General features: G+C 39.2%; 2 protein-coding genes across 4 annotated transcripts in view; one reads left to right on the top strand and one right to left on the bottom strand.

The window, feature by feature from the left end:
- Window positions 1-27,869, top strand: part of prkg3 (protein kinase cGMP-dependent 3) — a 44,694-nt gene that overhangs the window by 16,216 nt on the left and 609 nt on the right. The window contains exon 20 of one of the 2 annotated variants that reach the window (XM_085247315.1): window positions 20,825-20,852. The exons of the other annotated variant lie outside the window; for it this stretch is intronic. Within the exon in view, the coding sequence (XP_085103441.1) occupies window positions 20,825-20,852 (28 nt within the window). The remainder of the gene's footprint in view (window positions 1-20,824; window positions 20,853-27,869) is intronic. 2 annotated transcript variants of the gene reach the window in all.
- LOC146557791 (potassium channel subfamily K member 2-like) overlaps window positions 8,764-27,869 on the bottom strand; it is a 30,793-nt gene continuing 11,687 nt past the window's right edge. The window contains exons 3-7 of one of the 2 annotated variants that reach the window (XM_085247320.1): window positions 27,618-27,735; window positions 20,988-21,145; window positions 19,106-19,301; window positions 16,878-17,020; window positions 8,764-13,034 (exon numbers count right to left, since the gene is read on the bottom strand). In XM_085247320.1, the coding sequence (XP_085103446.1) occupies window positions 12,678-13,034; window positions 16,878-17,020; window positions 19,106-19,301; window positions 20,988-21,145; window positions 27,618-27,735 (972 nt within the window). In that variant the 3' untranslated portion in view covers window positions 8,764-12,677. Of the gene's footprint in view, window positions 13,035-16,877; window positions 17,021-19,105; window positions 19,302-20,984; window positions 21,146-27,617; window positions 27,736-27,869 lie in introns of both variants that reach the window. The other variant, XM_085247319.1, reaches the window with a different exon arrangement.

Here is a 27,869-nt window from a genome sequence, read left to right on the forward strand (position 1 = left end):
TGCACTAAGCAGAGAAAAAATAACTCAGAAATTCCACTTCTCTGACAAGATTGCATGTGTCTGGGTACAGCCAGTAGGTGTGTGCAGGAAAAAAAATCAAACAAAAATAGAACTTGAAAGCTAACATTTGATGTGATGGACTATGAAAGCTCTTCCTCAGTGTCCACCTTTCTCCTGTGTTTCCTGTTTAGAGGCAGGACTCATCTCATGTTAACTCATGTGTGAGATTACCTTTGAGATTTCCCTTTTGCCCCCTTCTTTTTTATTTTTACATGACATGTGCTAAAAACTATTGTTTATCAGACTCTTCCACACCTGTTGCAGCAGGCCAGAAATAGCGAAGCTCTGCTGTTGTATAACTTTTAAAATCCTGCTAAATTAACTGCTGTTATTCACCTTTAATAGTTCAGCTGCTTCCTGACTGAGTATATGGTTTTAATTATATCCTGATAATGTCTGTCTGTGATGACTGGCTCTAATTTACCAAATGTAGCTGCTTGTGTATGCAGAAAATAATGGTATATGCAGAAGCATACTGTGTGTATTTTAAACCCACAGCATGCACTTATTTCCTGCCAGCAACCATTATATAACTGTAGTTATATAACATTTAAATTGAGGAAGTCAATGTATGAGTTATTGTCTTGTCCATGATTTTATTTGACTTTTGAAGAAATTATTGCTCCTCAGACACTGAGCACGATAACTGAGTCACCTTTCTTTGAGTATTTCTTGACCTGCTCTGCTATTATGAGGTAGGTCCTTATCTCTGATGAAAATGCTGATTATTCACAATGAGAGTAGTAATGACCATAATTTGTGTAATAGGTTATATCACAACTTTCTTCATATCCGTTTACCCCTTATCTCCTGTTTTCTAAATGACTGGGAAATTTACCTGAAAATACAGTATACTGCCAGTAGCTAAACAGTGTGCACTGACTCAGTATCTGCACATTTAAAACTTCAGCGTTGCCTTTTTTATTGTATATGTACAGAGTAAAGCCAACATTTCATGTGTTCCTGTCCTTAAGAGCTATTTTAAATTTCCCAGGTGACAAGTGCTTTAAAACAGCAATCAAAGTTACAGTTTGAGTGTGGTCGTGCATGAATTCTGTATGCAGATGGATTTAACGCTCCTTCCTAATTTGGCCTCAGCGATGAGTTGCTCTTATGCATGAATGCCCTTCAGGCCCTTGGAAACAGCTGTACTTATAGGTACCTACAATGTCTCATTTCAGTTCTTCAGCACACTCCAATTATAGTTATAAATACAGGAGCTGAGTAGGTGTAAATGTGGTACATGCGTATGTGCATAAGTGTTTGGTGGGATAGAGAGCGGTTCAAAAAGCAGAATATAAAGGACTTTTTTTAGTCATCACATGGTACTGGACATTATTAAAAACAGGTAACCTGCTCTGGCAAGGAAAGACATCTTCTGTGAAAAGCCCTAATGTATTTCAAAAAGGTGACAATCTTATGAGAAGATTATGGACATAATGAGCTGACCTTGGTAGAAGAGAATGGCCTTAGGAACTAGATGATGCCCAGCCACTTGCTATGACACGTGCATCTACTGAGCTAAGGATGAAAACTGTGGCTAAAAGAGTTTTATCAGAAGGGATCCTACTCTACTCATCATCCTCACTTCCAGCATTACAGAAACGAATGATCTTGTACATGCCACTCCCACAATCCTAGAAAAACTTGGGTATAAGAGCAGGAATGTCTTATACCCTAAATGTGACCCCACTTTGTAGGTATTTTTACCAAGTCCTCACTGTTCAGCAAATATAAGAATGTGTGTGTGCATGGAGTGCTTAGGTTTGCTGAATATAGCCAATGGAAACCCAGGAAAGTCTTTTAACCTGACTGTGATAATTTTTGAAACATATACCCACAGTTACATCTGTAATTATCTCCACAGATACAGTATAATTAACAAGTTGAATCCCATTTGTTTAATTACATATTGTAACAATTTGTTGGCAAACAGATAGGAACAGTGATCTCTAGATTTGTCATTGTTGTGAGGTTGTTAAGAACTCATCATGGCACAAATTCAAAAATCCGCTTCAGTTTACTCTTTCTTTGGTTGTCCAGTTTGGAATTAAGAAACGTTAATGGGAGCTGGAGCCTACTGTAGCCAACATACACCTGTGGAGAATTTTTAGTATCCATATTTTTGGCTTTAACAGAGAACTGAAACTGGACTGCTCTATGTGTAGAGAAATAGGTTCATTTCAGAGGAAATTCATTCTTATACTATAACAGTTGCTATAACAATGTATAGAATATAATGAGAATATTATCAGTCTTTTGCTCTCTTTTGAGTAGTTTCTTTTTCTTTTTCTGAAAGATAGCTGGAACTGTGAATAATAATATGAACTATCATGTGACATTTCCATGTAAATTGAATACATTTCTCATTAGCTGGAAATTTTCTGCTGAGCAGAAATAGACATGAAGAGCTGTTGGAGCTCAGATGGAGGCAGCCATTGATACTGCACTTTTCACCTTTTGAAGGCCATCCATTCAACGTGCAGAGCTTAGCTGGTGTGGAAGGTGGTACAAAGCATTGAAAAATATGAACCGTGACAACTGTTATGACTCCACACCTGACTTCCACATCAGCCTTGACAGCTCTCTGACACACACACACACACACACACACACACACACACACACACACTTCATCATAAAAATATGGTACAGAATAACTACTTTTTTTTATCCATTCAATAGTTCAGATGTTTTGTGCAAGAACATTTTCTGTGTTCAACAATGTTTGCTACAATGTTTCCTCTTTTTTTTGGCTGGTAGCATAATCAGTGTTTACAAAAACACTGATTATTCACACAGGTTTACAAAAACCTTCAAGGTCACTGAGGCTCCTTGACTATGCTGTGGTATCAAATCATAAACCTGTCTAATGGAGTGAAAATCTTTGCAGACCTTGTGAAATCTTGTTTTAATGCCTAGGGCAAAGACTTCCTGCTGCAGAGCTTTCAGAAGTATGTTAACCTCTCAGTAACATCTGTAGGAGTTTGAAGAGAAATGATGAAATTCTCATAAACAGGCGTAACTTTAAGGCTGCAACAGAATGCAAAGTAAGCCCTGGCTTCCTTCCCACATAGCAAGCAGATCTGGCCCAGATCTGGTATCAAGCCGGCTCTGCTGGTTGACTTCTGGCATGATAAGACGTATGTCATCCAGATATGGGCCAGGCCTGGCATAGCTGGTACTGTCTATGTGATGACATGCCATATCTGGCTCGATTGTGGTTTGGTTTATGTGGCCCAGGCCCATAACAAACAGGTCTGGCCCGGATCTGGCATCAAGCTGGCACTTCTGACTGACCGGTGTCATGGCAGGGTGTATGTCAACCAGATGTGGGCCAGGTCTGGCAATGATGGCACTATTTATGTTCCTATTTTCCTATTTTAGTTAGAAGATCCAAATGCCACGTTGCAATACTATACTGCTATAGTAGCCAACGTTTCAAATGCAGATTTGACAGGTTTGTGAGTGTACACTTTATCCAAAACCTAGTGACGGTTTACTCATCTGTGCCAGCAGGTGGCTGTAGCTCAGGAGGTAGAGCAGGTCACCTACTGATTGCAAGGTGATTGGTTCGATCCCTGGCTCCTCAAGTTTGCATCTCAAGAGCTTGAATGTGTATAAATGTCGTTAGGAAGCACTCAGTTTAACGAAAGTGTGTGTGATTGGGTAATTATGGCATGTTGTATAGAGCACTTTGAGCAATCTGAGACAGTAGAAAAGTGCTGTAGAGCACTCAGTCCATTCAATGTCTGAACAGAGTTCCGTCATGTTGCTTTTGCACTATTATGTTCCAGCACGTTGTTATTACATGGATTAATTAAGGTACACATTAGGCTGACATCTGGGGCCAGAGCTGAAACTGTTCTGGGCCAGCACAGGGCCAGCAGTGTGTCTGCAAATGGCCCGTGGCTGCACACAATTTACACATGGCCCACATACCGCAAAGAATGATGGCCGTTTGGTGGCTCAGATAAGGTTTGCCAGAGGTAATCCACACATGGGCCAGCACAAGACCACCAGTATGTCTGCAACTGGCCTTGTGCTGGCCCATGTGTGGGCCACCTCTGGCAAACCAGATCTGGGCCACCAAAGGGCCGTCATTCTTTGCGGTATGTGGGCTACGTGTAAGCACATTGTGTGGGCCAGATCGGGGCCATACCAATTTTGCTATGTGGGTTGATGGCTATTCATGATCCAAATTATGAAGTTTACTATTTTTGGACTGAATAATTGTCGTATCCTAGAATGTATCAGCTCACTGTAGAATAATTTTTAAAGATATTTTAAAAGCTTTATAATTGTCATTTCTATTTATCAGGGACACCTTCTTTAAATGATATCTATTTGTGTTCTTCAGCAAGTATTGAAGTAAAGGTCAGGATGTTATTCATCTTCCCAGCATGGGAGGATATCCTTTCTGCAACAGCCAGCACATGATAGGAAAATGAGATTCAAATAGAAAGGTCAGAGTTTAAATATTGTTAATCTGGCTTTAAAGAGCTGCTCTTTGTTTCCTGCTTGACTTTTATAATTGGCTTCGTAATCTCATTTAAATACCTTATGACTGGACATTTTTGTTTGTTTTTTAATAGCTCACCTTGTCAGTTTCCCCAGTATCTGGTAAAATGTAATTACATTTCATAATCAGCACAGAGCAACCTGTTGAAAAATGCACGGGGGTGCCGTCTTCCTCCTGCTGCTTGCAATAGTGTATTGAGAAGGTGGATGAGGAAATAGCTAGCATGGCTCTGTCAGATGCTAGCAGCACCTACTGCTAACTAGTTAACTGCTTGTTAGGTCACTCTTTTGAAAAGTCAGCTAGTACAATACAACCGTGCTACATTTGTTGTGTTAAGTAGCAGCAATACATTAATATGATAAAATACAAACAAACATTCAAACTGATTCAATATCAGAGTACTGCATTGTTGCTCACCCATTAAAGTATTTTTGAGAATTAATTTTGAAAATATTTCTGAAAATTGTCTCTCAATTCTGGGCTAAATTTCCACAGGAATCACACTGCATACAGTTCACAAACTTTACTTTTACTAGTAGAATACTACTGTTGTCTGCACTTTAGCTTCTTAAAGCTGCAAAGTGCATTTTAATTTAGTGGGGAAAGGATGTCTGTGGCAGGGGTGTGGTCTCTGGCTCTGCTGCAATGGAGGGGTGGTACAGTAAGCTCAAGGGGCTGTGCCGGGAGGACCAAGGTGACAGGTGAGAGGAATTAGAACTAATGAAATCTGCCCCTTTTTAGTGCCTGGACTCAGGAAGGAGTGGCGTGGGGTGTGGGAAGGAGCTGAAAAGCTGGCTTCCGAGCGCTGAAGCAGTGGGAACGCTGTATTTAAAAAATAAAGGCGCTCAGTGTGACAATTGAACACTGTGTGGGTCCTGATCATTTCACAATGTGTAATGCACAATGGAAAGAATGACAAAGGAGGAAAAAACAAAGTCTTGAATGCAACATGTTGCATGCTCTTAAAAGGCTTTACAGCGTTGCTATTACAGATATTGTGCATTGGGAATATTGAGCATTGACAGACTAAAGGCCAAATGAAAAGGTGAGTATTCCAGTGTTCAACGCAACAGTGGAACAACAAAAGTAAATGTGTGTTACATTGTGTATCTTAAAAACAATTTTCCACCTTCTATTTTATTTTGCTGTCACAGCTGCACAACTCAGCGGCGCTTAATGAGTGCGAAGAAACAGAAATATCTAAGAAAAAGTCATCATGAGGCCAATTATAATCTAAAAAACTGTAGAACTGAAAGTCTACAAAGGACCTGTCAAAGTCTTTCCACACACAACCCACGCACCCACACACAGTTCCAGCTCGCTTTCAGTGTGTGAGGTAACCTCAACATGTACCTCTTCAACTACAGACGACTGTGGTTGGTGGCTGAGTCACAGCTTGTCTCTGATGTCACTGCAGACAGAATCACTAATGAACGAATTTCCAACCAAGTTGGCTCTGTGGCTGCATTTTTCAGGATGCCGTAGTCTACCTCTTTGCTATTAAGTACATCACAAGCAGCCTTTTCAGAGTGGAGTGACTACAAAGGTCCACAACAGCTATATACAGTTAAAGTCTTCCGCCAGCTGCAAGATCAGAGGGCTTTGAAAAAAGGGTTTCACAGAATTCTAGCTAAAGCAGTTTTCCTGTATACACAACCTGTTTGTTAAATAAGTTATAAAACCTGTGGATTATGATTGTTTAAATACTTACTTTGTTATCAGTCTACAAAATAAAAAGCAAGGCAAGGAGCAGTGAATCATAGCCTTTCTTAAAAGAGCAGAGTCAGAAGCTGTGTCCTCTTGGTGAAATGCAGCATTCGAGAATGTGCTTATAGTCCTGTCTGTCTGTTGACAGCTCAGAGGCTGGAAGGTGATGTGCAATGTCACTCTCCATCTTGAAAGTCATTAAGTAACCTGTCAGTTTTCATTAAGGGAAACTGTAGTAGGCTACGGAGAGGCGTCAGTGCTTTTGTTGCAAATTGCTTTATGTACCGGTATTTCTGTATTTAGCACAGAAGAAAGTCGAGGACGACCTAGAGAAGAATTGTACATTATTGCACAAACAGTTCTCAATACAAAACGTTCGAGGTAAGTGAAGGTGTCAGTGCAGTCACTCATGAGTAGGCTTCTCGGTCCATGCTGTGCTTGTGAACCATGACGAGCATTTTGCAGCTTGTGACTCAGATCAGTTTGTCAGCACTTGTCCATTATCAGACGGTGTGCGTCATTACTTACGTGATTATCGCACTACTGTGTCCTTTATTGTTGAGGTGCACAGAAAACACACGTTGTTTATCAAGAAGAAATGCAGCAGAGTTCATTCTGGACAAGTTGGCAGTTATTCAAGATGGTGTTTCTGCTGATGTAAAGCAATATACCTTTTGTATGGCCTTGCAAGTCCTCCACCTCACAACTAGATCCAGTCCTCACTCCTTCTCTGGAACACATTTTTTGCTGAATCTCTGAGTCTGTTGCAATGATCTTAACACATCACTTGAGGTTGGAGTTTTTACTTCCACTTTTAAAACAACCACAGTTAAACCACTAAAGCAATCAAACTTTGATACTAGTATACTAACTAATTACAGACCAAAACCTTCAAACTCATTACAGATTAAACCTTCCCTTTTCGTGCTAAAGATGTACTACTGGACATCTTCAGAAAATGTGAATGAGGCCGTAAATGTTGGTCTTTTAACTGTATTTTTTATTTTAGAGCTCATCTTACGAATTAAGACCTCCCTCACTGCCATTCATACTACACCAAAATAGCTAAGCAATAGATAATTGAATAGCCAATTAGATAATCTACTATAGAATTACCATTCTAAGAAAAAAAGGGGCATTTCCTGTAAATTAAGAGAAACCTCCTGCTTTATACTTACAGGAGAGTCTGGGCAATGAGCTGCTAGAACCTCTTTTATAAGTCTACACATTTGCCTCTTACAATTTAAGCCCAATTTAAGAAATGCTGCTGTACCACAGCAGCATTTCTTAAATTTCTTAAATTTCTTAAATTCTTAAATTTCTTAAATTTCTTTATCATGTAGAAAAACTGAAACCTACTGTTGAAATTGCCCAATATCTCAGGAAGTAAATGTGTAGTTAAACTTCTTTACACTTAGAGAAAGGGACTTTCTTCACTCTTCTGACCCGCTTAAGATCATAGCGGGCTGTATGTGGTCCACCATGTAAAATGAGTTTGACATCCCTGGTTTAGATCATATATCACTGACAGGAAAGATTGGGTATCAGCCACTCATGACTTTTCCTGTGGTGTTCCACATGGCAGTTGTATTGGTTTATTACTTTTGCCCTTATATGGGCTACAACTTGGCAACCTGTTCACACAGCATAATGTGTTACCATAGTTGTGCAGATGATACATAGCTATACCTATCTGAGATAGATGACGAACTCTCTAACACTGTATTTGACTGACAGCAACAAATAGATCACCACAAACCTCTTAAAACTTAACAAGGACAAAAGACAAAATGTGAGTTCTTTTAATTGGGCCTAAAATCAGACATGATATGTTAATTAATACGTTAGTTACATTAGCTCACAGTAAAAGTCTTATTTTAGATTCTGATTTGAGCTTAAACTTCACATTGATTTTTATCATAAAGACAGCCTTCTTCCATTTTAGGAATATAACCAAGACATGAGCCTCCATCACTCATGTATTCATTTTCAGTAGACTGGATTACTGCAGTGCTCTTTTTGCTGGACTTCCCAAAAACATTAACAGAAGGTTTCAGCAAAGTTCAGAGCTCATTAGTCCCGTTTTATCAGTCTGCTGCAGGATTTATTTAAAATACTGTTACCAGAAAGAAATCTAGCTTCAGGCACTTTACTGTAATTTAACAGCAATATTTGTTTTGCTGCAGGAATAATGGAATAATGACACTAAATGTGCCCCATGCATCACTAACAAATACAATATTTACTGTTACCGTGTTAATCTGGTGAAATTTACAGTGCTCAGCTATTTGGTTAATCATATTAAGCTAAAACCATATAATTCATTTTTTAAAAAGTTCTACATCTTTAGTAGAAATCGCTGATATACAGAGAGACAGTCTTTTTTTGTCTTATCATTGGATTTGTAAAATGTTACAATAAAAAAAAATTGTGCTTTAAAAAAAATCATGTTTTAGAACAAAAACAAAATGACCTTTTTCATATAAAACCTTTTATTCTAAATATTCAAAAAAGTGGTCATGGTTTAATGTGACATACCATACATTAACACACTGGAAACATACAATGCTATATTGTTTTTAAAAACCAAACAAAGCCCCGGATAGGAAATTCATGATCAATAAACAACATTTAAAATAGCATGCAACACTTGATGATGTCATGTTTCAAAAAAAAAAAAAAGATCACGTGTCCATGAAGCCTTCACATATATTCAACAAATAGAAATATATAAAAAAAATACAGTGAAAATTATTTGTGTTGTCCTTCCATCACAAATTGTAAAATTCTCATGCATCTTCCAAACCCAAGTTGTTATTATGACTATGATTGATACATGATTCTTGTTTACGACATTCTGATTCTGAATTAATGAGGGCTGGAGCTTTAAAAGGCCTTTCACAGCATACCCACATGAGCTATTGGAACACCTTTGCAAGCATTTATCGCTGCGTTAAATGATGCATGTGCTAACGTCTATAATGAGGCTCCTCTCAGCTGTCAACGATGGGTGGATACATTCACCATGCTCGAATCAGGATTCTGATGTGAGCTACAGACCTAATTAAAAACTGTCACCTCGGGAAAAGAGAAGGAAACGTAATGTGTGTGGGCGGAAACTTAATGAGCTTCTTCAAACCCGAACGCACACGCTCAGTCGTGCAGTCGTTAATGGTCATACAAACCACCATGTGCATGTGGCCTTACGTGTCCTGACATGTTATATAATACTTCATTGACGGTCCTCCTTGACTTTCTGCAGCACTCACAGGCTGTTAATCACGTATCTGACAAGGGAAGCAGCAGCACAGTCTTTGCTTTGAGAAGCTACACTAAAGCTGGGATGGCTTTCCTCAGACTACTCAGCAATTATGTACTAATAGTCTTTCTCCCAGTGTATTGCAGTTCAGCACATGGTACAGGTAAGTGTTTACATGATATTGATTGCTTTTTAGAAACATAAAGAGAAGTAACAGTATTATTTGTTAAAGTTCCTTTCTATTTTCCTCAGTGATGCCCCTTTGATTTTATTACACATAATAGCGAATGGCTTTTATAACACACACGACCAGACTCTGCTCAAACCAAGAAAACATGTCAGGGATTATGTTGTGCCCGCTAAACTGAGTCACACTTGGGGATTAATGTCACTTGGGAAGTAAAATTGAAGTAATGTCTTAGCCTGTAAAGATCTTAGAAAGGCAAAAATCAAACAAACAAAAATAAAAACATATTAAAACTATTTCTTACACCTTTAGGAGATGGGATGATATGCAGCAATAGTTATGATTTCTTTTTGTAAGAGCAGAATTACTTCAGATTTGATTTCTATACATACAAAAATGAAACATATTTCTGCATTTTTATTTATTTAAATGAACTGGAACATATTAGATACATAGAAAAACTGTACTGGCATAATCCTGAGGTCAGATTAAAAGGTCACTTTTGCTGACCATATCACAAACTACTTTTTTCCCCCAAAGTCGTCTAAATGAGTAATGAAATATCAAGCTAATATAAGCTGGAGTTAAGTTAGTTAAACGTTACAATTGGTAGTTCATGGACATACATATTTGACAACTAATCCTTATATAAGACCTTGTTTGGTTGGTTCAAGCTGTTTTAATTTACTTTTCCCTGAATTTCATCACTGTCTGTGTCTTGGCAAAGCAGCTATGGGAATATTAGATGAAGCCAAACTGTAAAGTGTGAAAGAACAACAAAGACCATATAAGGATGCAGGGGGAGGTGCTATAAATCACAAACCTATCAACCATGAAACTTCATTTGTGTCCCATTTGGGGCCTTTGTGCTCTCAGTTTAGCTTAGCATTCAATTTCCAGATTGTGGTTTTTGCTAAAACATCCTCATTTACATTACCCCTGCATGTTAAATGGCATTCAAGGGTAACTGGTGTGCTTGAACTAAAGGGTTGACTGGCCTCACTACTGCCACAACTGGAGTGTCAAGACAAAGGACACTTTGGGTACCTCTAAGATGCCAACAGCTTTGACAAATTAGCAGTATTTAATGGCAGCAGAATGGAGGAAGGTTGATATGGCATAACAAATCATCTTATAAGACAAACTGCAAAACTGTAAATGGCACTATTAAATGAATGGGACAGTGCCAGCTGTTGCTGTTTAAATGCACTGAACAAAATCAGACAAGCAAGATGCACTATACACTAGGAGAGACAAAAATGGAAAATATCCCTTAAAAATTGATTAACTTTTATATTTTAATAATTTAAAAGAAGAAGTAGATTCATATTCATAGATTCATAGAGTAATTATAAGTGGAAGTGAGATATAGGCAGTGCCTGAATAACATTCCTGCCATTAGTATAAATTTTCATCATCCCCAAACCTGTAAGTGAGCAGCATTTATTTAAATAATTTCTTCTTCTATATGATGCCCCTAGTATATCTGTAAAGCCTTAATCGGGTCACTAATGTGACACACAGTAAATAAGGATTTCTGATTGTATACATTCACTAACAACAATACATAACAGACCTTATCGTTACGAATAGAGGAACTATTCCCCAACCAGCTCAATCACAGAGAGCGGTAAGGTGGAGATGTGCCTCACAGCTTCGGATATTTTACTACTACAGTACCTCAAATGCCAGAAGTTCATTTAAATTCAGTTTTCAAAACCCTGAAATGCTAGATTTTAGAAATATCTTATTCTTCTGTCAGGAAAGCAGGATCATAGCTTTGGTATACTCGAGTTAGAGGGTTTGATCAGAAAGCCTGGCACTGTGGTTAATGTAACTGTTGGCACATTAAGATGGTTAAAGAAAAAAAACTAAGACAGTTGATAAAGCGGTGACCTTTTCTCAAATGTTACCTCAAGTAATCAAATATATCTCAAAATGCTTTCTCCTCCCTTGTCATGCAAACTCCCTCAAGTCAAAGAAAAAAAATGTCCACTTATTTTCCAAGACACATCCCAAACACATGATTATCACTGCTGTTCTCAAAAATAAGTAGTATGAGAGCTCGCACCAGCGCTGCTCAGTCTCTCACACACCGTCATCCTCAAAGGTTCAGTATACTTTTTAGTAAGGCACAAGTGGAATATTCCTCATAATGAGAAACTGAATGTCAGTCACAAAGGAACTAATATGTCAACATTCATCTCTATAGCGAGGGCAGACTGACCGGCAGATGCAAGGCATATAAATTCATGCTGTAACAAGCGTAAAGCAAAAGAAAGAGGGACATTCCTTTGTGTTAGCACAGAGCTGCTGCCTTGTAGAGAACGTGTTCATTGTTGATGATGCAGTGTTTTTATCAGTGAGGATCCTCTCGATCTGATGCAGATTTCAGGGCCTCTGAAAAATTCAGCAGGAGCTTTGCACAGACACGTCTATTGCTTCCGAAGTTTGATGAATTTATTGGTCTTTGTTTGCAGGGGGTAGGAGGACAGGATGCCCAGTGTGTTGCTACCTCGGTACAGGGTTTTCATTTCCTTCCTCTGCTCAGGAGGAGTTTTCTTTTTTTCTTCAAGCTCATGCCTCCAATACAATCATTTGCTCCAGTCTGGAACAATTTTTTTTATTTTTTATTTTTATTTGGCTCAGTCACTAGCACAGCAGTCAGTCAGTCACGTTGATGACATAAAGACTTCAGACTTCTTTCACAGACTAAATCCAAACTGTGTGTTTTTATGTGTGAGGCTCACACACATGAAGGTACATGGCTTCATGACTGATTTATGCGATGGTTGGAACACAGTCTACTTAACAAATGTGTTTGGGTATGTCATCAGCGATGCTCTGTGAATGAACACAAAAGCATGTTTGTATCTGTAATCTCTGTCAGTGGCTAGATGTATTTTACACAGCTCCCCAAATCTTATTATTCACGCTGCTCCTCATTTGAGGTTTTCGATGATGGCGATCTCCTGTCGGTCGGCGTATTCTGGACTGAGGCCGTTTAGATAAAGGCTGCCGTTCCTCGCCAGGGCCCCCGGGACAGGACTGAGGGAAAGATTCACTGTGGGATAACCCTCTCTGTCCTCACAAAAGTTAGCTGACAGCGTCCTCTTGCCAGGGGTCATTTCCTGGTTGATGGACGCATTAATACCCAGCTCAGATGACAGCTTGCGCTTGATGGATGCAGCACGCTGAAACTTGTCATAAATGTCAACACTGAGTCGCCTGCGGGTCTCTTTGAACTCTGCTGACACATTTGCAGTCCATTCTGCTGCATGTGCACGAAACTCCCCAACCTGCAGAAAAAGAATGAAGATTGATGTTTGAAGGCGATCAAACACGTGATTCTAAGTTTCTCTATCTACACCTGGTGTTAGAAAAGTCTAGTTGCACTAAATGTCTCTGTTTACTTGTGTTTGGGTAACATGTGTGAATTATATCATTGCTGGTATTTTACAGTGATAAAATTATTATGATAGATTGTGCAGTTGCACTTGTTGGTAATTTGTGTGCACGTTTTGGACAAAGAGCTGAAGCTGTCTTCAGGGTTGCCAGATTTGTGGGTTTCCCACAGATTTGGGCTACTTTTAACATAGCATTAAAAGTTGACAAAATTAAACACAAGGTGAACGTTTATTCGGGGTGATTGTAGAATCCAGAATCTGAAGGCCAATGAAAAAATGAAAGGTAGTTTAGTTCAATTCAATTTTATTTATAAAGCGCCAAATCCCAGCAACAGTTACCCCCACGAGCAAGCACTTTGGCAACATGGGGAAGGAAAAAGTCCCTTTTAACAGGAAGAAACCTCCGACAGAACCAGGCTCAGGGAAGGGTGGCCATGTGCCACGACTGGTTGGGGTGAAAGAAGGTTAAATCCGCTCAACTCAGAAACAGGCAGCAAACACAGGAATGGCATAAGATGCTCTGCCAACAACTGAAGGGAAAGACTGGGCTTAAATATGTACACTGAGTTTATCAAGGGAAGTGGATACAGGAGGGTGACGAGACACAGCTGAACCTAATTTAAAAACAGGGCAAGGAAGAAAAACTAAAAACAAGAAACAATCAGCTACCAAAATAAAACAGAAAATAACTAAAGGGGAGCAGAAACAAGTAGTTAAGGACACTGGGGAGGCTAGACTATGTAAAGCATTCAAAAATATACTCTAAACACTAAAAAAAACAGACTACCAAGGTTGTCAAGACCAAACACAGCAGCAGTATAATAAAACAATAAAAAACTAAGAACCCTAAACAACCAGTCACAACTGAAATAGGACACTTAATAACCAAGAATACAAAGTTCCAAATTACAAAAACTTTCCAAAACTTAGGGTTCCAAAACACAGGACCATGAGAATAGCATATTGTTCAATATCCAAGTATTCAAATTCTGTTGACATAAATTTATTGTTGTCTTGAAGTTAAAATGGCTGTTAAAGATTCATAAAAGCTAAAATGTGTAAATTTAACTGACAGGAGGTTGCTAGACAACCGGATGAGATCATAATATCCGATATGGATAAGACTTTTTAGGGTCCCAAATGTGCCCATGTGCCAAATTTGGTCATAAATAAATAAATCAAATATCTACAAATAAAAATTCATATTAAATTTGTTAACTTCAGTAACCTACCAACATTACTCATCATGTACATACACTGCCGTACTAATATGGGGATCCCATTGCAGCATATTAGGCTGGTTTTGGTCTTCTTATTGCTGGTTGTAAGGGTGGTTTTGAGACACCGACATGGCAACCCCAAGGCTTCTCTATTTCTGGCACAGTTCTAAGCATCTACACTAGAGACACTTTTACTGCCATCCTCTGTCACACAGTCAGATTAAAATTTAATTCATGTGAAGAGACAAAGTAATTTTTTATAACTCTAATGTAGAACATGGAGTTGAAGCACTAAATCCAGGAAAAACAAAAAAACTTGGATGTGTTACATGAACATGGTTTATAAAATGTCATTTCTGTTAATCAGTGCAAACCCCTGTTTAATAGCTCTTATCCAGAGCATTCTTCCACAAAATATACCAGCACTCCAATTAACAAATGAGCACGACAGACCTTTTTAACATTCATTCATTATTTGCAATAAAAGTTAGCTACCATAAAGGCCAACAGCAGATGTGGAACTTTATGAGAAGTGGGAAATGAATGAGAATAAAAACCTTTAAAGCATTAGTACATTTAGTCTCATTCTCTTGTGCTATCATTAACCTGAGGTTAGCGGACTTAAAAGGACTTAAAAGCAGGAAAATGTTTCCGAATTCAATGTGATTTTTAGAAATGGGTCTGTGTTGCGAGTTTTTTTTTTTTTTTTTGCTGCATTTGGCACAAGATGTTGTACACACATTAGAGGTTGCAGACATTTTCCCAACCATTCATCACTGGCCTGTTGAGATTTTTTTCCCAAAGAATATTAATGCAGGAGCCTAAAGCAATGAATTAAAAATGAGTTTTTGTCATTGAGCTGTGTGTGACCTACTGAACAGGCCTCTGGCGGATATATACTGTATGTGCTTTGCACAGTATGCTTATTTATGGTTCCTGAATAGTGACAGGGAAGAGGGAGTTAGGCCAACACATCATTGATCCCACCTTCATTATGAATTAGACCCGTTTCTCCCGGCTGTTTTGTTTATTTATTAGGCTCTAAGGTACACTTGAATTGAAAATGATGGTGCACATTGGAGCACAAACACTGCACGCTTTCCCTGCTGTCTTTTCACTTTCTCTTCCCTTCCCCTAATCCATTCCCTCAGTCTCCCACTTTGTCTGTCAGTAATGCAATTCCCTGCGGAGCTCACAGCCTACACAGCTGTACTCCTAATTATGGCTGTGAAAGGATTTCCCACTATAGAGTGCTATATGCCCTTCAATGTGTGCATGAATGTGTGGCTTTTCCCATTCTTTCTACATATAAATAATGAACCTGCCACAGCAGCACAGTATCATATTTATCAGCACCAGCCACTGCAAACACACCAAAGATTTTGACCAAGTCCTGCACAAAATGGCATTTTTACATAACAGGGTGGGGCCAGGATGGAGATTGAGCATTTCACTTTCAACTGTGTGTGAGGAAAAAACTAAAAAAGTCGAGACAAATAGGATCATATTCAGTAACTGTAAAGAAACCCCTCCATTGACAAAGTTATATTTGTGGATAGTTAATCTTTAGCATCATTGTGAAACACTTTAACACATGTACAGTTGTTTGGTTGTAATTTGAAAGAAATGATTGAGAATTTTCTGAGACAAAGCGCTTGATCTAAAAGGCTGATTGGTGAGCCACAGCTGAACTCAGTGTCCTTCTATATTAGACAGTTACAACAACTCATTGCTTCAGTTTTACTTGACGCCTTCCACCCTTTGCACAGCGATTTTTAGTTTCTTCCGTCTGGGTGAAGTGTAAAACAACAAGGCTTAAAAACAGCTTTTTTTCCAGCTGCCATCTTTCAGATGAACAGATCATAGTTTTGCTTATATTGATTATTTATGCTTCATGATGTGGAAATTCTTTTATGATTATTTATTCAATTCATTAGGTTGGATTAGGCTTGTGTTTGTTTTAAAAGTGTGCAGGACTATTAACTTACTGCAGACCAAATGTTTGTACTCACAGGTACAAAAAAAGTAACCTGAACCTTTCTGTCATTGGAAAAAAAATGCATTAACTACAAATTTGTTGGCTTTGCTACTTAAAGAGTGAAAATTCACTGAATACTAACTTCTCAATATACTTTGTAGAGCAGGGGTGTCAAACATAAGGCCTGGGGGCCAGAATTTACCCAGCAAAGACTCTAATCCAGCCTGCCGGATGGCTTTGGAAAATGTTCCAAACTTGTTGGATACTTTGTGTGAAATAAAGGCCAAACAGCAATAAAAAAAAAACAAAAAAAAAAAACGTGAAAATGAAAAATGCTAATAGACCTCTCAGTAAGTGCCAACCACGAGCTTGGTTCCTCAAGCATGGGATGCTATTAGCATAAGACTCTAAGATAAATTTTGGGATTCGAGGGGCTGACAGAGTTCTTTCTTCAACTTCAGTTCAGATTCTGCATATCTGCATGCTTTATGTTGTCAGTAAAACCAACAAAAGAGCCAACTTAACAGCACTACTTGCCTCTTCTTTAGTTTTCTTGGAGATAACCCGAAACCAGTCTCCGATCATACTTAGCACTGCAGCAAAGTATGCCAAGCCCACCAAAATCCAGAAGAGCACCACGGGTTTATAGTAATCAAGGTATTCTGGTTTCTCGAACCCACCTGAAGAACAACAAACAAAACTGTGTTATAAAAGTCGGTCACATCGTTCTGGGATACTTACAGTGCTGTGCAAAAGTCTCGAGCCGCCTGTCATTTCTCATTTACATTTTGCTTGGAAAATGAGAAATAGCTGCAAATATTAATTTAAATATATGTGTGCCAATATTTACTACAAGATCCCCAACAGCACTGGCTGAAATCAGCCCCAAATCAGAGTTGCCACCATGTTTCACAGCTGGCGGTAGAAAAAAGCTTTAAACCTGAATTCAATTTCTTAAGTACATGACTTTTAGATACTTTTCATCTGCTGTAGATATTTTTTTAAGGCCTGACATTTCTTTGGTCCCCAACCTTTTAAAGCTTTTTTTTTTTTTAGCTCATAGATTCTTGGGAATCATCTTGTTGGTGCAAATATGCTATTTTATGCATTTAAAAGTGTTAGATTTGACATCTGTTTTTGCAGCAGACTGCTAATAACAAAATGCCTAAAGATAAAATTTAAAATAGGTTCTTTCCCAAACTGGTTGTTCCCTTGAGTTAGGGGCCTTTTTTTTGAACGATTGAATGATTTGTAGGTCAGCCTTGAAAACAGTCAGGTACAGGGAATGGACAGAAAATGAGTGAAAAACCAAAGAAAAACTTTTAAGAAAGTCTCTTGAACACTTTCAAAAAAAGGTGTCTGGCTCCTTGGAAGAAATGAGTGGTAGCTAAAGACTTTTGCACAACGCTCTGCTTGACTTCACCCAAATCTATTTCTATGAATGACCCAGGAATAGGGGCTTTTATATAATGATTTTTCTATAATAGATCCATGTTGCATCAGTTCATGGGCTGGTTCTGGTTTTCTGTCATTGTGAACATATTACCTTAAGCCCATTTAAATGCCGCCTCAGCCCCCATTATGGTCCTTACCTTTCAATGACTCCGTAAAATATCAGCAGGGATGAAGAGTCAGAGCCAGCCAGCTCAGTGTGCAGTTAGATAATCTCCCATTACAACAACATTTTAACTAACGGGAGTCCACATTGATTAGCTTAGTGTAGCTACTGGGGGTTGGCACAGGTGCCACAATCTAATCTATAATCATTAGGCCTGTTCAGGGAAGTTTAATCCAGCAGTCTAAGTGTTTGTGATTTGTCCCATCTGCCTCTCTCTTGTTATCTGCCAAGAAGGTCAAATCAAGCTAATACCAGCTGCTACACAAATACACACAAGCTACGAAAAATGCACAGTACACCCTCTTACTTTTTCTATCACAGACATACTGTATTATGTACAGTGTGTTTAGTTAATTGTTTATAATTATTCTTTTAGGGTGTTTACAGACTTGCGTCATGAAATAGTGTGACATTTCAAGAAATGCGATACGCTTATTACATTTCTTGTGGTGAGTCATGATCAGTGCTCTTCTCGGGTTTATTTATGGAAGGAGAATGAATCTACTTCCAGCAGCTGTATAAAATTTGAAAATAAGCAGGAAGCAGGGTATATCTGAAGATAACAAAATGCCAACTGGTCCATCAGACACAGTGTGACACATTGTTTATTCTGCACAAAAAAACCCCCAACAACTGTAAAACAAGCTTGCTGTTTCACAAAGATGAAACAATATGGTAGAACAAAATGGGAATAATTATTGTGAAATGAGCCAATGTCCGAAGGAAAACGATTGTCCAAAACTAATGTAAAAAATTACTAGAAGGTCTGGCTCCTTAGAAACATAATCTGACCAGTGGCTCTGTTATGCTTGCTTGGATATAAAGTAATTCCCATCAACATCTTCAAAGCACCAAATGAAGACAACATTTGGGAGACTAATGTGATGTTCTGGTAGAGCTCCAGAGACTCACACAATCAGTGGCTATGAGCTTGGTGGTCTTTACAGTTAAATATGTTATCGGTGTTCATAAGAGCTACTGTTAAGGTGCTTGTAAATTAAAGTGAGGCACAGAATATAATTGTAGTGCACTGGGAGGCTTATCACTGCTGCGCAGATCCTTTGAGTCAGGCTGGCCGATAAATCATTCAACTATAAATACACTGATTCTACATAAAAATGAAAGACAAAAGAAAAATTCAAGTGACCTTTTTCTCCAGCGACAAAGTCTCCAAAGCCGATGGTGGTGAGCGTGATGACGACAAAGTAGATGGACTCGAGAGTGCTCCAATCTTCGATGTGCTTGAAGATGACGGCTGGCAGGGCCACGAAGATGAGGCACCCGAACAGGATAAAGAGTAGCGTGGAGATGACGCGAATCTTTGTCTGGCTGACTTTCCACTTCTGTAGGGAGATTAGCTCACATGAAGAATACATGATGTGCACTTTCGGAGACTAAAACTTTAAATTCAATCTGTGGGAGCGAAAGGGAAGTGCTTGAAAGAATTCAAACAGCGCAGAAGCTTTACATGGAAACACTGCGGCTGAATTTTATGAATAGTTACCATGTGCTTTGGTTTCTGATGTGCTAATAAAACAAGATGTTTGCTTTTCCTTACAGGTGCGGCCGCTGGCGATACATCGTGAATTTTTATTTGTATGCTATCCTTTTATTCCGATTCCGATCCAATTTTTTTCCTGCCTGTCCTGCCTTAGATATTGTCAATATGTATACTACATATAATGTAATAACTGAAAAAAACACCAACAACAACAACCCATGCTTTTATTTATTTATTTATTTGGATCTGTGGGGATAGGTTAATTGGAAAATCCAAATTGCCATTAGGTGTGAATGTGAGTGTGAATGGTTGTCTGTCCCTGTGTGTTAGCCCTGCGACAGACTGGCGACCTGTCCAGGGTGTACCCCGCCTCTCGCCCTATGACAGCTGGGATAGGCTCCAGCGCCCCCCGCGACCCTGAAAAGGATAAGCGGAAGCGAATGGATGGATGGATGGATGGATCTGAATATTGTAATGAGTCACTTTCTTTGACCTCTTCCTAGGAATAAATTGTATGTTTTCTAACATCTCAAGCTGTGAAGTTCATGCGACATCATTTCCACTCTCAGATGGAACGCCCACCCATGACTTGACATCCCTTGGAAATGCTCTAATAACAGATTTACTACATTTTTAGTAGCAGCTACTGTATGCTAATTGATACATTAGAGTCAGCACTTGCACTGCTTCAACAACAGCATGCACATTTCATTTCTTCATTATCCCCAGAGTTCGTCTTTTGCTTGAGTTACTGTGCATTATATTCTGCACGCTGTCCTTTTTTGTGCTGCCCTTGCACTAATGGTGACTGCTTTCAGCTGGGTCTCTTGGTATCATGCCCTTTTCCTCTGCAGTTATGTAAGACCAAAGCACAGCACCTCAGAGGTAAAGTATAAAGAGCAGACAGCCCTCAGATCACTCTGTCTGTGATGTCTTATGTCCGCATCGCTCTCAAAAAAGCATAGTACAACAATGCACAGTTGAAAGGTAATCTACAGTGAATGTTATAGAAACAAATTAAAACTGCATCACTGTATTTCCATGGGGACCAGTGAAGCTGATGGTTTTCAGCACCTTCACTGCACGGCAGTGAGTTCAGCAGGTGGCAGTCCATCTTTTTCCATTGTCTCCACGACCTTCCAACCTGTCTTTTCCTCCCCGGGGAGGGACAGAGCCAGCTATACATCAAAATCAGTACCCTGACAAAATGCTTTTGTCAGTGCTTTTATACTGAAACAGGAGACTCTTAAACTACTTTTTGAGGGGACGTATGAGTTCAGCTGACTTTTACAGATAAACAAAGTACATCAGGAAATGAAAAACATCTGATAATTAGGCCCTCATCTTTTTTTGTCTTTCTTCTAGGAATCTACCAGATGCTACACTCTTCAAGGTAATAAAAGTCAGTGCCTATCTACCTTATCAACAGATTTGTATTCATTTTTAATCTAAATTCGCAATAAATTTCACTTTTTACAACTTTATTCATGTATAATGTCACTGATGGATAGAGAACATATCTTACCACGATCATCTTCTCTACTTTGGCAATGCCCTTCCCAAAAATAGTTCCCAACTGGTCCCCGACACCAGCCAGTAAGAATCCAAATAGGGGAATCCCCAGCAGGGCATAGATTATACAGAAGATCCGCCCACCTTCTGTGTGAGGAGAGATATTCCCAAATCCTGAGAGAAATGACACACACACAGTGAATGTTGAGTGGATCTTGACAGTTTCAGTGATGTTATGTTTCCAAATTATTCTATCCTCTGGAGCAGAACATAGTTTTAATGTACAATTTGCATACTTTCTAACATAAAAATTAAAGGCGATTGTTGATTCATAGTTGAATCTGTTTTATTTTTCTCTGAGCTTTCATTCATGAAATTGCACATTTTTAAAAATCGTATTGCTCTCTACTTTTGCTATATCACGCTTGTCAGTTTAAATCATGAAAAATCGTGTGAACGAGTGTTTGGTTTTTCTTCTGTAATGAAAAGGAACATGAAGAGTGAAGGATCCAAATGCAGAAAACAGACATTGGTTAGATTAAACAGAAGGCACTGTTTATTTAGATTAAAAACTCAGATTTAAGTCCTAAACAGAAGATGAGCAAAGTCCAAAATCCAAACCCAAAACCCTGAGGGTCAGAGAAATATGCAAGCAAATGAGCAGAGAAGCAGTACTACACGACAAGCAACGCAACCAAATCGTTGCCTGGTCACTGGCTGGATCCCTCCTTATGTGGGGATGGTCTCCCACCCCCACCGGCCACCTTGATGTGTAAGGTGGGCTGACCCATGTTAGAATGTCCGGTCTGTGCCTCCAGGGCTCGTGGGTGCCTGTAGGCCAATTGGGTGGGTTAGGGCATCTTGTCTCAGGGAGCTTGTCCAGACCATTTTGTCTCATCCCTATTGTGACGCAATGTGCAGATGAGCTCCAAGCCTCAGGACTCATCTGCACACTCCAGTCTACTCTTTGTGGTGGTGGTGCTGGGTGCTGCCCTAGACATGGCGGTGTTCAGGACCGTTGTCATTGTCATTGTGTGCCTGACGTCTGACTTCTTACCGCCCTCTGGCAGGGTGTTGGGAATGGGGCTGCCTACTGAACCAGTCTTTGCTGGTTCTCTCTTTTCTTACTTGGTCTTCCATGTCCCAGCTCCATACATCACATCACTCATTCCCTTAGGGTCTTGGGGAGAGGGGTGAATCATATAGTTCAGTGGTCCCCAACCCTTTTTGCGCCACGGACTGACCTTTAAGGTGTCGCTGATAATTACAACAAAATAAAACCAGTAACGGTACCACAAAAAGAAGATTTATTCAGAACAAACGGGAAAAGACCCATGGAAACCTAGTTAACAATAAAACGATCAAAAAAATAACAATAAAAACCGATAAAACCCTGAAAACCATAAATGTCACACCCAAGCCTCAACTCTCGCGGCCTGGTACCAAACGACGTACCAGTCCGTGGCCCGGGGGTTGCGGATGGCTGATGTAGTTCACCCCAACCCCCCTTTTGAGTAGTAACTCTAATAATTATGGTTCACGACATATAACCACACACATAGGCCATGGGGGGCAGTGCAGTACCCAGAGGCTGTTTCGTGGGGCTGCTGCAGTGGCCCTATTCACCCCTTCACTGACCCTCATTTTATCTGTAAGTTAGACATTGAGGGTCTTTGCAGTACCAGTTTGCCACTGGTTCGGGGCAGCATTTGCTCACCAGGTTCTTGAGTGCCTGGAAACCTGGGACCCTATTCTTGAATTGTACCAGAGTGACAGGCCTCTATCAGGGTTGATTCCCTTTTGTCTTTGGTCCTCTGGGACTCTGGTTCCATCTCTGCCTGCCTTTGGGCATGCTCTCTCTGTCTCACACTCATACTACAAGAAGATTGCTGATTTATGTATCTGTGTATTTTATAATTGTTGTGTTGCACGTGCTGTATGTCTGTTCTTTTTTTATACAAGAGCTGTAGTTGGCGATACATTGTGCTTTTTTTCCTGTCTGTCCTGCCTTAGACATTGTTATACTGTACCACATATATTGCAATTACTGAAATAACACAAATAGAAATGGATAAATAAGCAGAGAAAATATTCACGTGAAAAAAAAACAGAATTTCAGAACTTCATTCATTACAGGCTGCAACAAAACAAAACCTGCCAGACAAGAAAATTTTCACGAAGTCTGACTGTGCTATGATATGATTGCTGAGAGGCACAAAAGAATAGCTGTGAGAAATTTCAGTAGAAGCTGCGTAACGTCTCTGACTCGGAAAAAAGCTTATTATTCTCACCCTCTATTCTCAGCCAACTCTAACATGAATGAAAAATGGGGGGAAAATGAAGCGAGTAGTCTTCCATGTCATTGAGCTGTACCTCTGAAACCTGAGAAACAAAAATATGAGTCTATTACAGGTTTAACGCCTTTGTTTTAATCCCCAAACCCATATTTAGCTGCAGCTAGAAAATCAGTCAAGATCGTGTTTAAAAACAAAATCTGCGCCTCTCGTACTCCTGACCCCACACACCCATCAAAATGCAATATCAATTTCATTATTTAACGTTTAATAAGGCATCTGCATAATGAACTACATCCACTTTTCTTCATTAATGTAGTCATCTGTCTCAGGAAATGAGCTGCAGGGTGTCTTCTAACAACTTTCCATGATCACATTGGAGCAGGGTGACACCTAATGTGAGAACAATTGTCAATCATGGCTCAGTAATTTTAAGATCAGTACAATGGGAGACAGGATGTCGGATTAGGTTTTTTAACCTGCGGGTGACATTGCAAAACAAATGAGAAGCAGGAGCGCTCTAATTTGAACCTGTACTTAATTCATTTCTTCCTGAATTAATTCTAGTTTATATTCTAAGCTCATCTTTTGTTTTATTTCAATAGCAGACATAAAAGCTTAGTACGGTAAGGGTATTAGTCACATGTGGCAGAAGACATCTGTGGTATTCATTCATCTGTCTATTCATTAAGCGATGTTGTTACCTCGTTATGCATAAATAATCAAATAATAAATAGTTAATAGGAGTGTCATGATGACTACATATTGATTAAAATCATGACAGATATAAATAAAAAAATGTTTCTTTTTAGTTTTGTCATTGAAACGTGCAAACATACATGGAAATACAGTATAAGTATAGAGTATGAGGCAAAAACAGAGCTTATACAATTCTAACACCTTAAGCGTCAATATTTGGTATGACCACCTTTATCCTTCAACACAACTAGAACTCTCTCAGGTAAGCTTTTGCATTTTTTCTTTAAGTAATCTTCAGGAATAGTTCTTATTTAAAAAAAAAGCATTCAAAGCTAGTTTTGGATGCCTTTTGATTCATTCTCTAGCAAGATGATCCCACACTACTTCAGTAATGCTGAGTTTGGGGCTTTGGGGAGGCCAATCCATGACTGATCATGTCCATTGTATGTTTTTCTAACCAGATATGCTTTTACTGCACTGGCAGGAAAGCTGAAAAACTCAGATGAATCTAATCAGGCGACTTCCATATGGATCAAAATCTGACAGTGTTTTTAATTCCATCAGTTTTGATCTCCAAGAGCTCCAAAACCACTGACTGAGCTCCAAACCATGACAGCACCTCCACCATGTGTTTAAGATGGCTGTACACACACTCATTGGTGTGCCTCTCTCCTGACCACCTCTGTGGATAGTGACAATGATTTGAAACAAAAGTTTTACTCGTTGCCACTTATTTTCAATCTAGCTCTAGTAATTTGGCAAACCTGTTTCCACTGAGACCATTTCTCACGAGGTTTCCCCGAACAGGTCCTATGCTAGGTCCTTGTTGGATTTTTATTTTTCCTGATTTTTAAAGGACATGATTTTCAGATACTGTCCATCTGTAGATATTTTTTTAGTCCTAGCACTTCTTCTTCTGTCCTCCACTTATCCGGTTACCTCAAAAATTTAAGGCTACACCATGCTGAGACATACCAAGTGTTCAGCTCATTGCTTTTTGCTAATCACTATTCTGTGGTTGTCGCATACAAGTACTGGATTGAAATTGACCACTCAAGACCACTTTGAAATGTTTTTTAAGTCTGGGTCCTTGGAAGCAAAATATAATGAAATAATGACTGGCTTCACACTTTTATGCAGATATCAGCATTGTTAATATACTGATTTACTGAGTGACTGTAACTGTGATGTGGTAGTCTGATAGTGTGACAGCCCTGGGCAAACACAGCCAATTTTAAACCATCACATATTTTCTTAAAAATATCTAAAAACATAAGAAGTCATGCATTTAAAATACATTATCTGCCTTCTGCTCTACCGAGATGCTGTTGTCCTACAGGACTTGCAATATATCAGACTTCAAAAACCATGAAAGGTATTCTTGAGTTAGTTTCAGAGCATTGCCTCATGAACAGTACATTAACCTTAAGATTTTAGAAGGAGGAGCCCTGGATCACCTCTTTCCCGACACAGTTGAGTGGATTATGTGATGATTGCATATAGTAACACGTCAGGTCTTGTTCAATCTCTCGTAGGAGCGATGACAATTGCAGTGGACAGTAAAAGCTTAATGACTTCCTTCTAAACTCATTAAGTGACACCGGGAGAGAAAACCAGCTGCACAACATTTAACAGAGTGACTTCAAAAAGACACAGGCTCCGGGTTTGGTTGCTCTTTCTCTTTCCTTGAATCAGATGTTGGTACAGTGGGTTTGAGGTGGTATCAAAAATATATAAAAAATATACCTTTTTATGGAAAACCATTGCACAACGTGTCGCAACATGTTCTTGTAAAAACAAACTTCCAACAGAGTCCAAAAGGAGCAAAGTTGTATGAGAGAATAATAAAAAATTTTCTACAGTCTATAAATAATGAATCATTTGAGATCTGTTGGTGTAAATACAGTAGAAATGTGAATTTCCAAGTATACCAGTCTTAACAAAGAAATCCCATGGGGGAGAAATGCTGTGAGATCAATGATTACTGTTCTTTTGCTCCCAGGAGAGGGTAGGAAGGAGCCAGGAGAGGCAACCGAACCCACAAAGTTATTCCAGTTCATTACCTCGATAAAGGGCAACGATGAAGGGGGGTATGCTATGTTTCAATAATGGGCATCCAATTAAAGATCACATAAACAAAGGAGTATGTGTGTATGAAATGTAATGTTTGATATGGCTTCAGAAATGGTTTCCTGTCTGGACTCTTAATAGATTCTTTACAGGCTGTGCGCTGACAAGAAATGACATAATGGCTTCTCTAAAGCAAGATGTCTTTGCATAGCAGCACAAAGGCCACAGAACATTTTGTTCCAGTAAGGCAAAATTAAAATGATTGCCAACAGAGAGAGCAGCAATTATATGTTGTTTGCACGAACAACCATCAGAGATACTACAAACAAAATCACCACCCGGGATCGAGACTTCTGTGGCAAAATCTAATTTCAAGCACAGTTTACTACCAAAAAAGATTTCAATTCTTAATTTCAGACAGTTTTGGATGCTTCATGCTTTTTTAATTAGTTTTTAAACTAAAGCAGAGCTCTTTCACTTCTCTGCATCACTTACTGCACTCACATTGCATAGAAAATCTAGTAAACCTGCTTGTACTGAGAAAACTCGACATCTGTAAATCACTGGAGCACAGGAGTATAAAAGAGAGAGTCAACATACTCAGTCTCAGGTGAGCAGACGAAAAACCCACAGTGCAGTCTTTGCTTTTTCGCAATAAATTCGAGGGGAAGCATATTTTAAAGCCAGAAGGCAAAATCCATTTATGGTAATGCAATGCATTAGCAACATTTTATCACAAGGATGAGCTGTGACAGAATCCAGGAAATATGAAATGAAGCTCAACAGCCCACCACACAGATATGTTATACCCATCGTGTGTGTGTGTGTGTGGAGGGGAATTTTTCATGAGCGGAACTGCAAGCACAAGCCTGGCGCAGTGCACCAAAATCTAGAAATCTGGAAAGAGGTTGCAGGAGAAGTCTTAGTGTTAGCAAACAAAGTCTGACGCTAAAATATTTATCAAGATCACACTTAGGGTGTTTTTAAAGGAGGGTGTGCTCCGAAAAGGTGCAACAGATGTGAAATGGAGCCCAACAGCCCACTGAACAGACACGGCGAACTGTCATGGTCCAATTGGAAGAGCCAGATGAGCTGTCAAACCGGTTGTGTGGGTGTTTGTGTGCGTGCCATTCCTTTTTTCTGATTAGCAAGCTCTTACAGCTGGAGGTGACAGAGAGAGAGCAAATGGTGTAAATGATGGAAAAAAGGGAAGTGTGTTTGAGTTTCAGGCTGTTTTTTTGCTTGTACGAAGCCAAATTACATTACTACATATTTAAGCTGGACATTTAAGTTCTGTTATGTATAAAGAGCACAGTAGCTAACATTGAGGGCACAATTTGCAAATGAGGTACAAAATTATTTACTGGGATAATCTCAAGTGAGAGGCTGCTATAGACCAAACTGGATCAGGTCAAGTATTCAACTAAAACAACTATTTAAGGCCTGTTCAGGCACTGGCTCACACTTTTTGGTAGTGGGACTGAAGTGTATCCACTTGTATCCAAAATGCTTCCACATTGTTCTTACAATTTATTTGCATTTCCATTTTATTTCACAACCGAACGAGAAATTTCTCTGCTTACCGATGGTGGTGATAACAGTCCCGGCGAAGAAAAAGGAGGAACTCATGTCCCAGAGGCTCGTCTGATTGGATGAATTTCCCGAAGGGTTCACACCTTCTCGAATTGCTATAACCACTTGCTGCAGAAGAAAGAAGAAAAAAAAAACAGCCTTAGCATGAAATAAATAATACAGTAAATATGTGCCGCTATTTTCCATGCCAAAGTTTACATGTCACAAGCAAAAGATGTGGAATGACCTGCGCACAAGTTCAT

The sequence above is a fragment of the Mchenga conophoros genome, linkage group LG15 (assembly GCF_057382185.1).
Source record: "Mchenga conophoros isolate Kocher_MC1m ecotype Shallow Benthic linkage group LG15, M_conophoros_male_GT1.1, whole genome shotgun sequence".
Taxonomy (NCBI): domain Eukaryota; kingdom Metazoa; phylum Chordata; class Actinopteri; order Cichliformes; family Cichlidae; genus Mchenga; species Mchenga conophoros.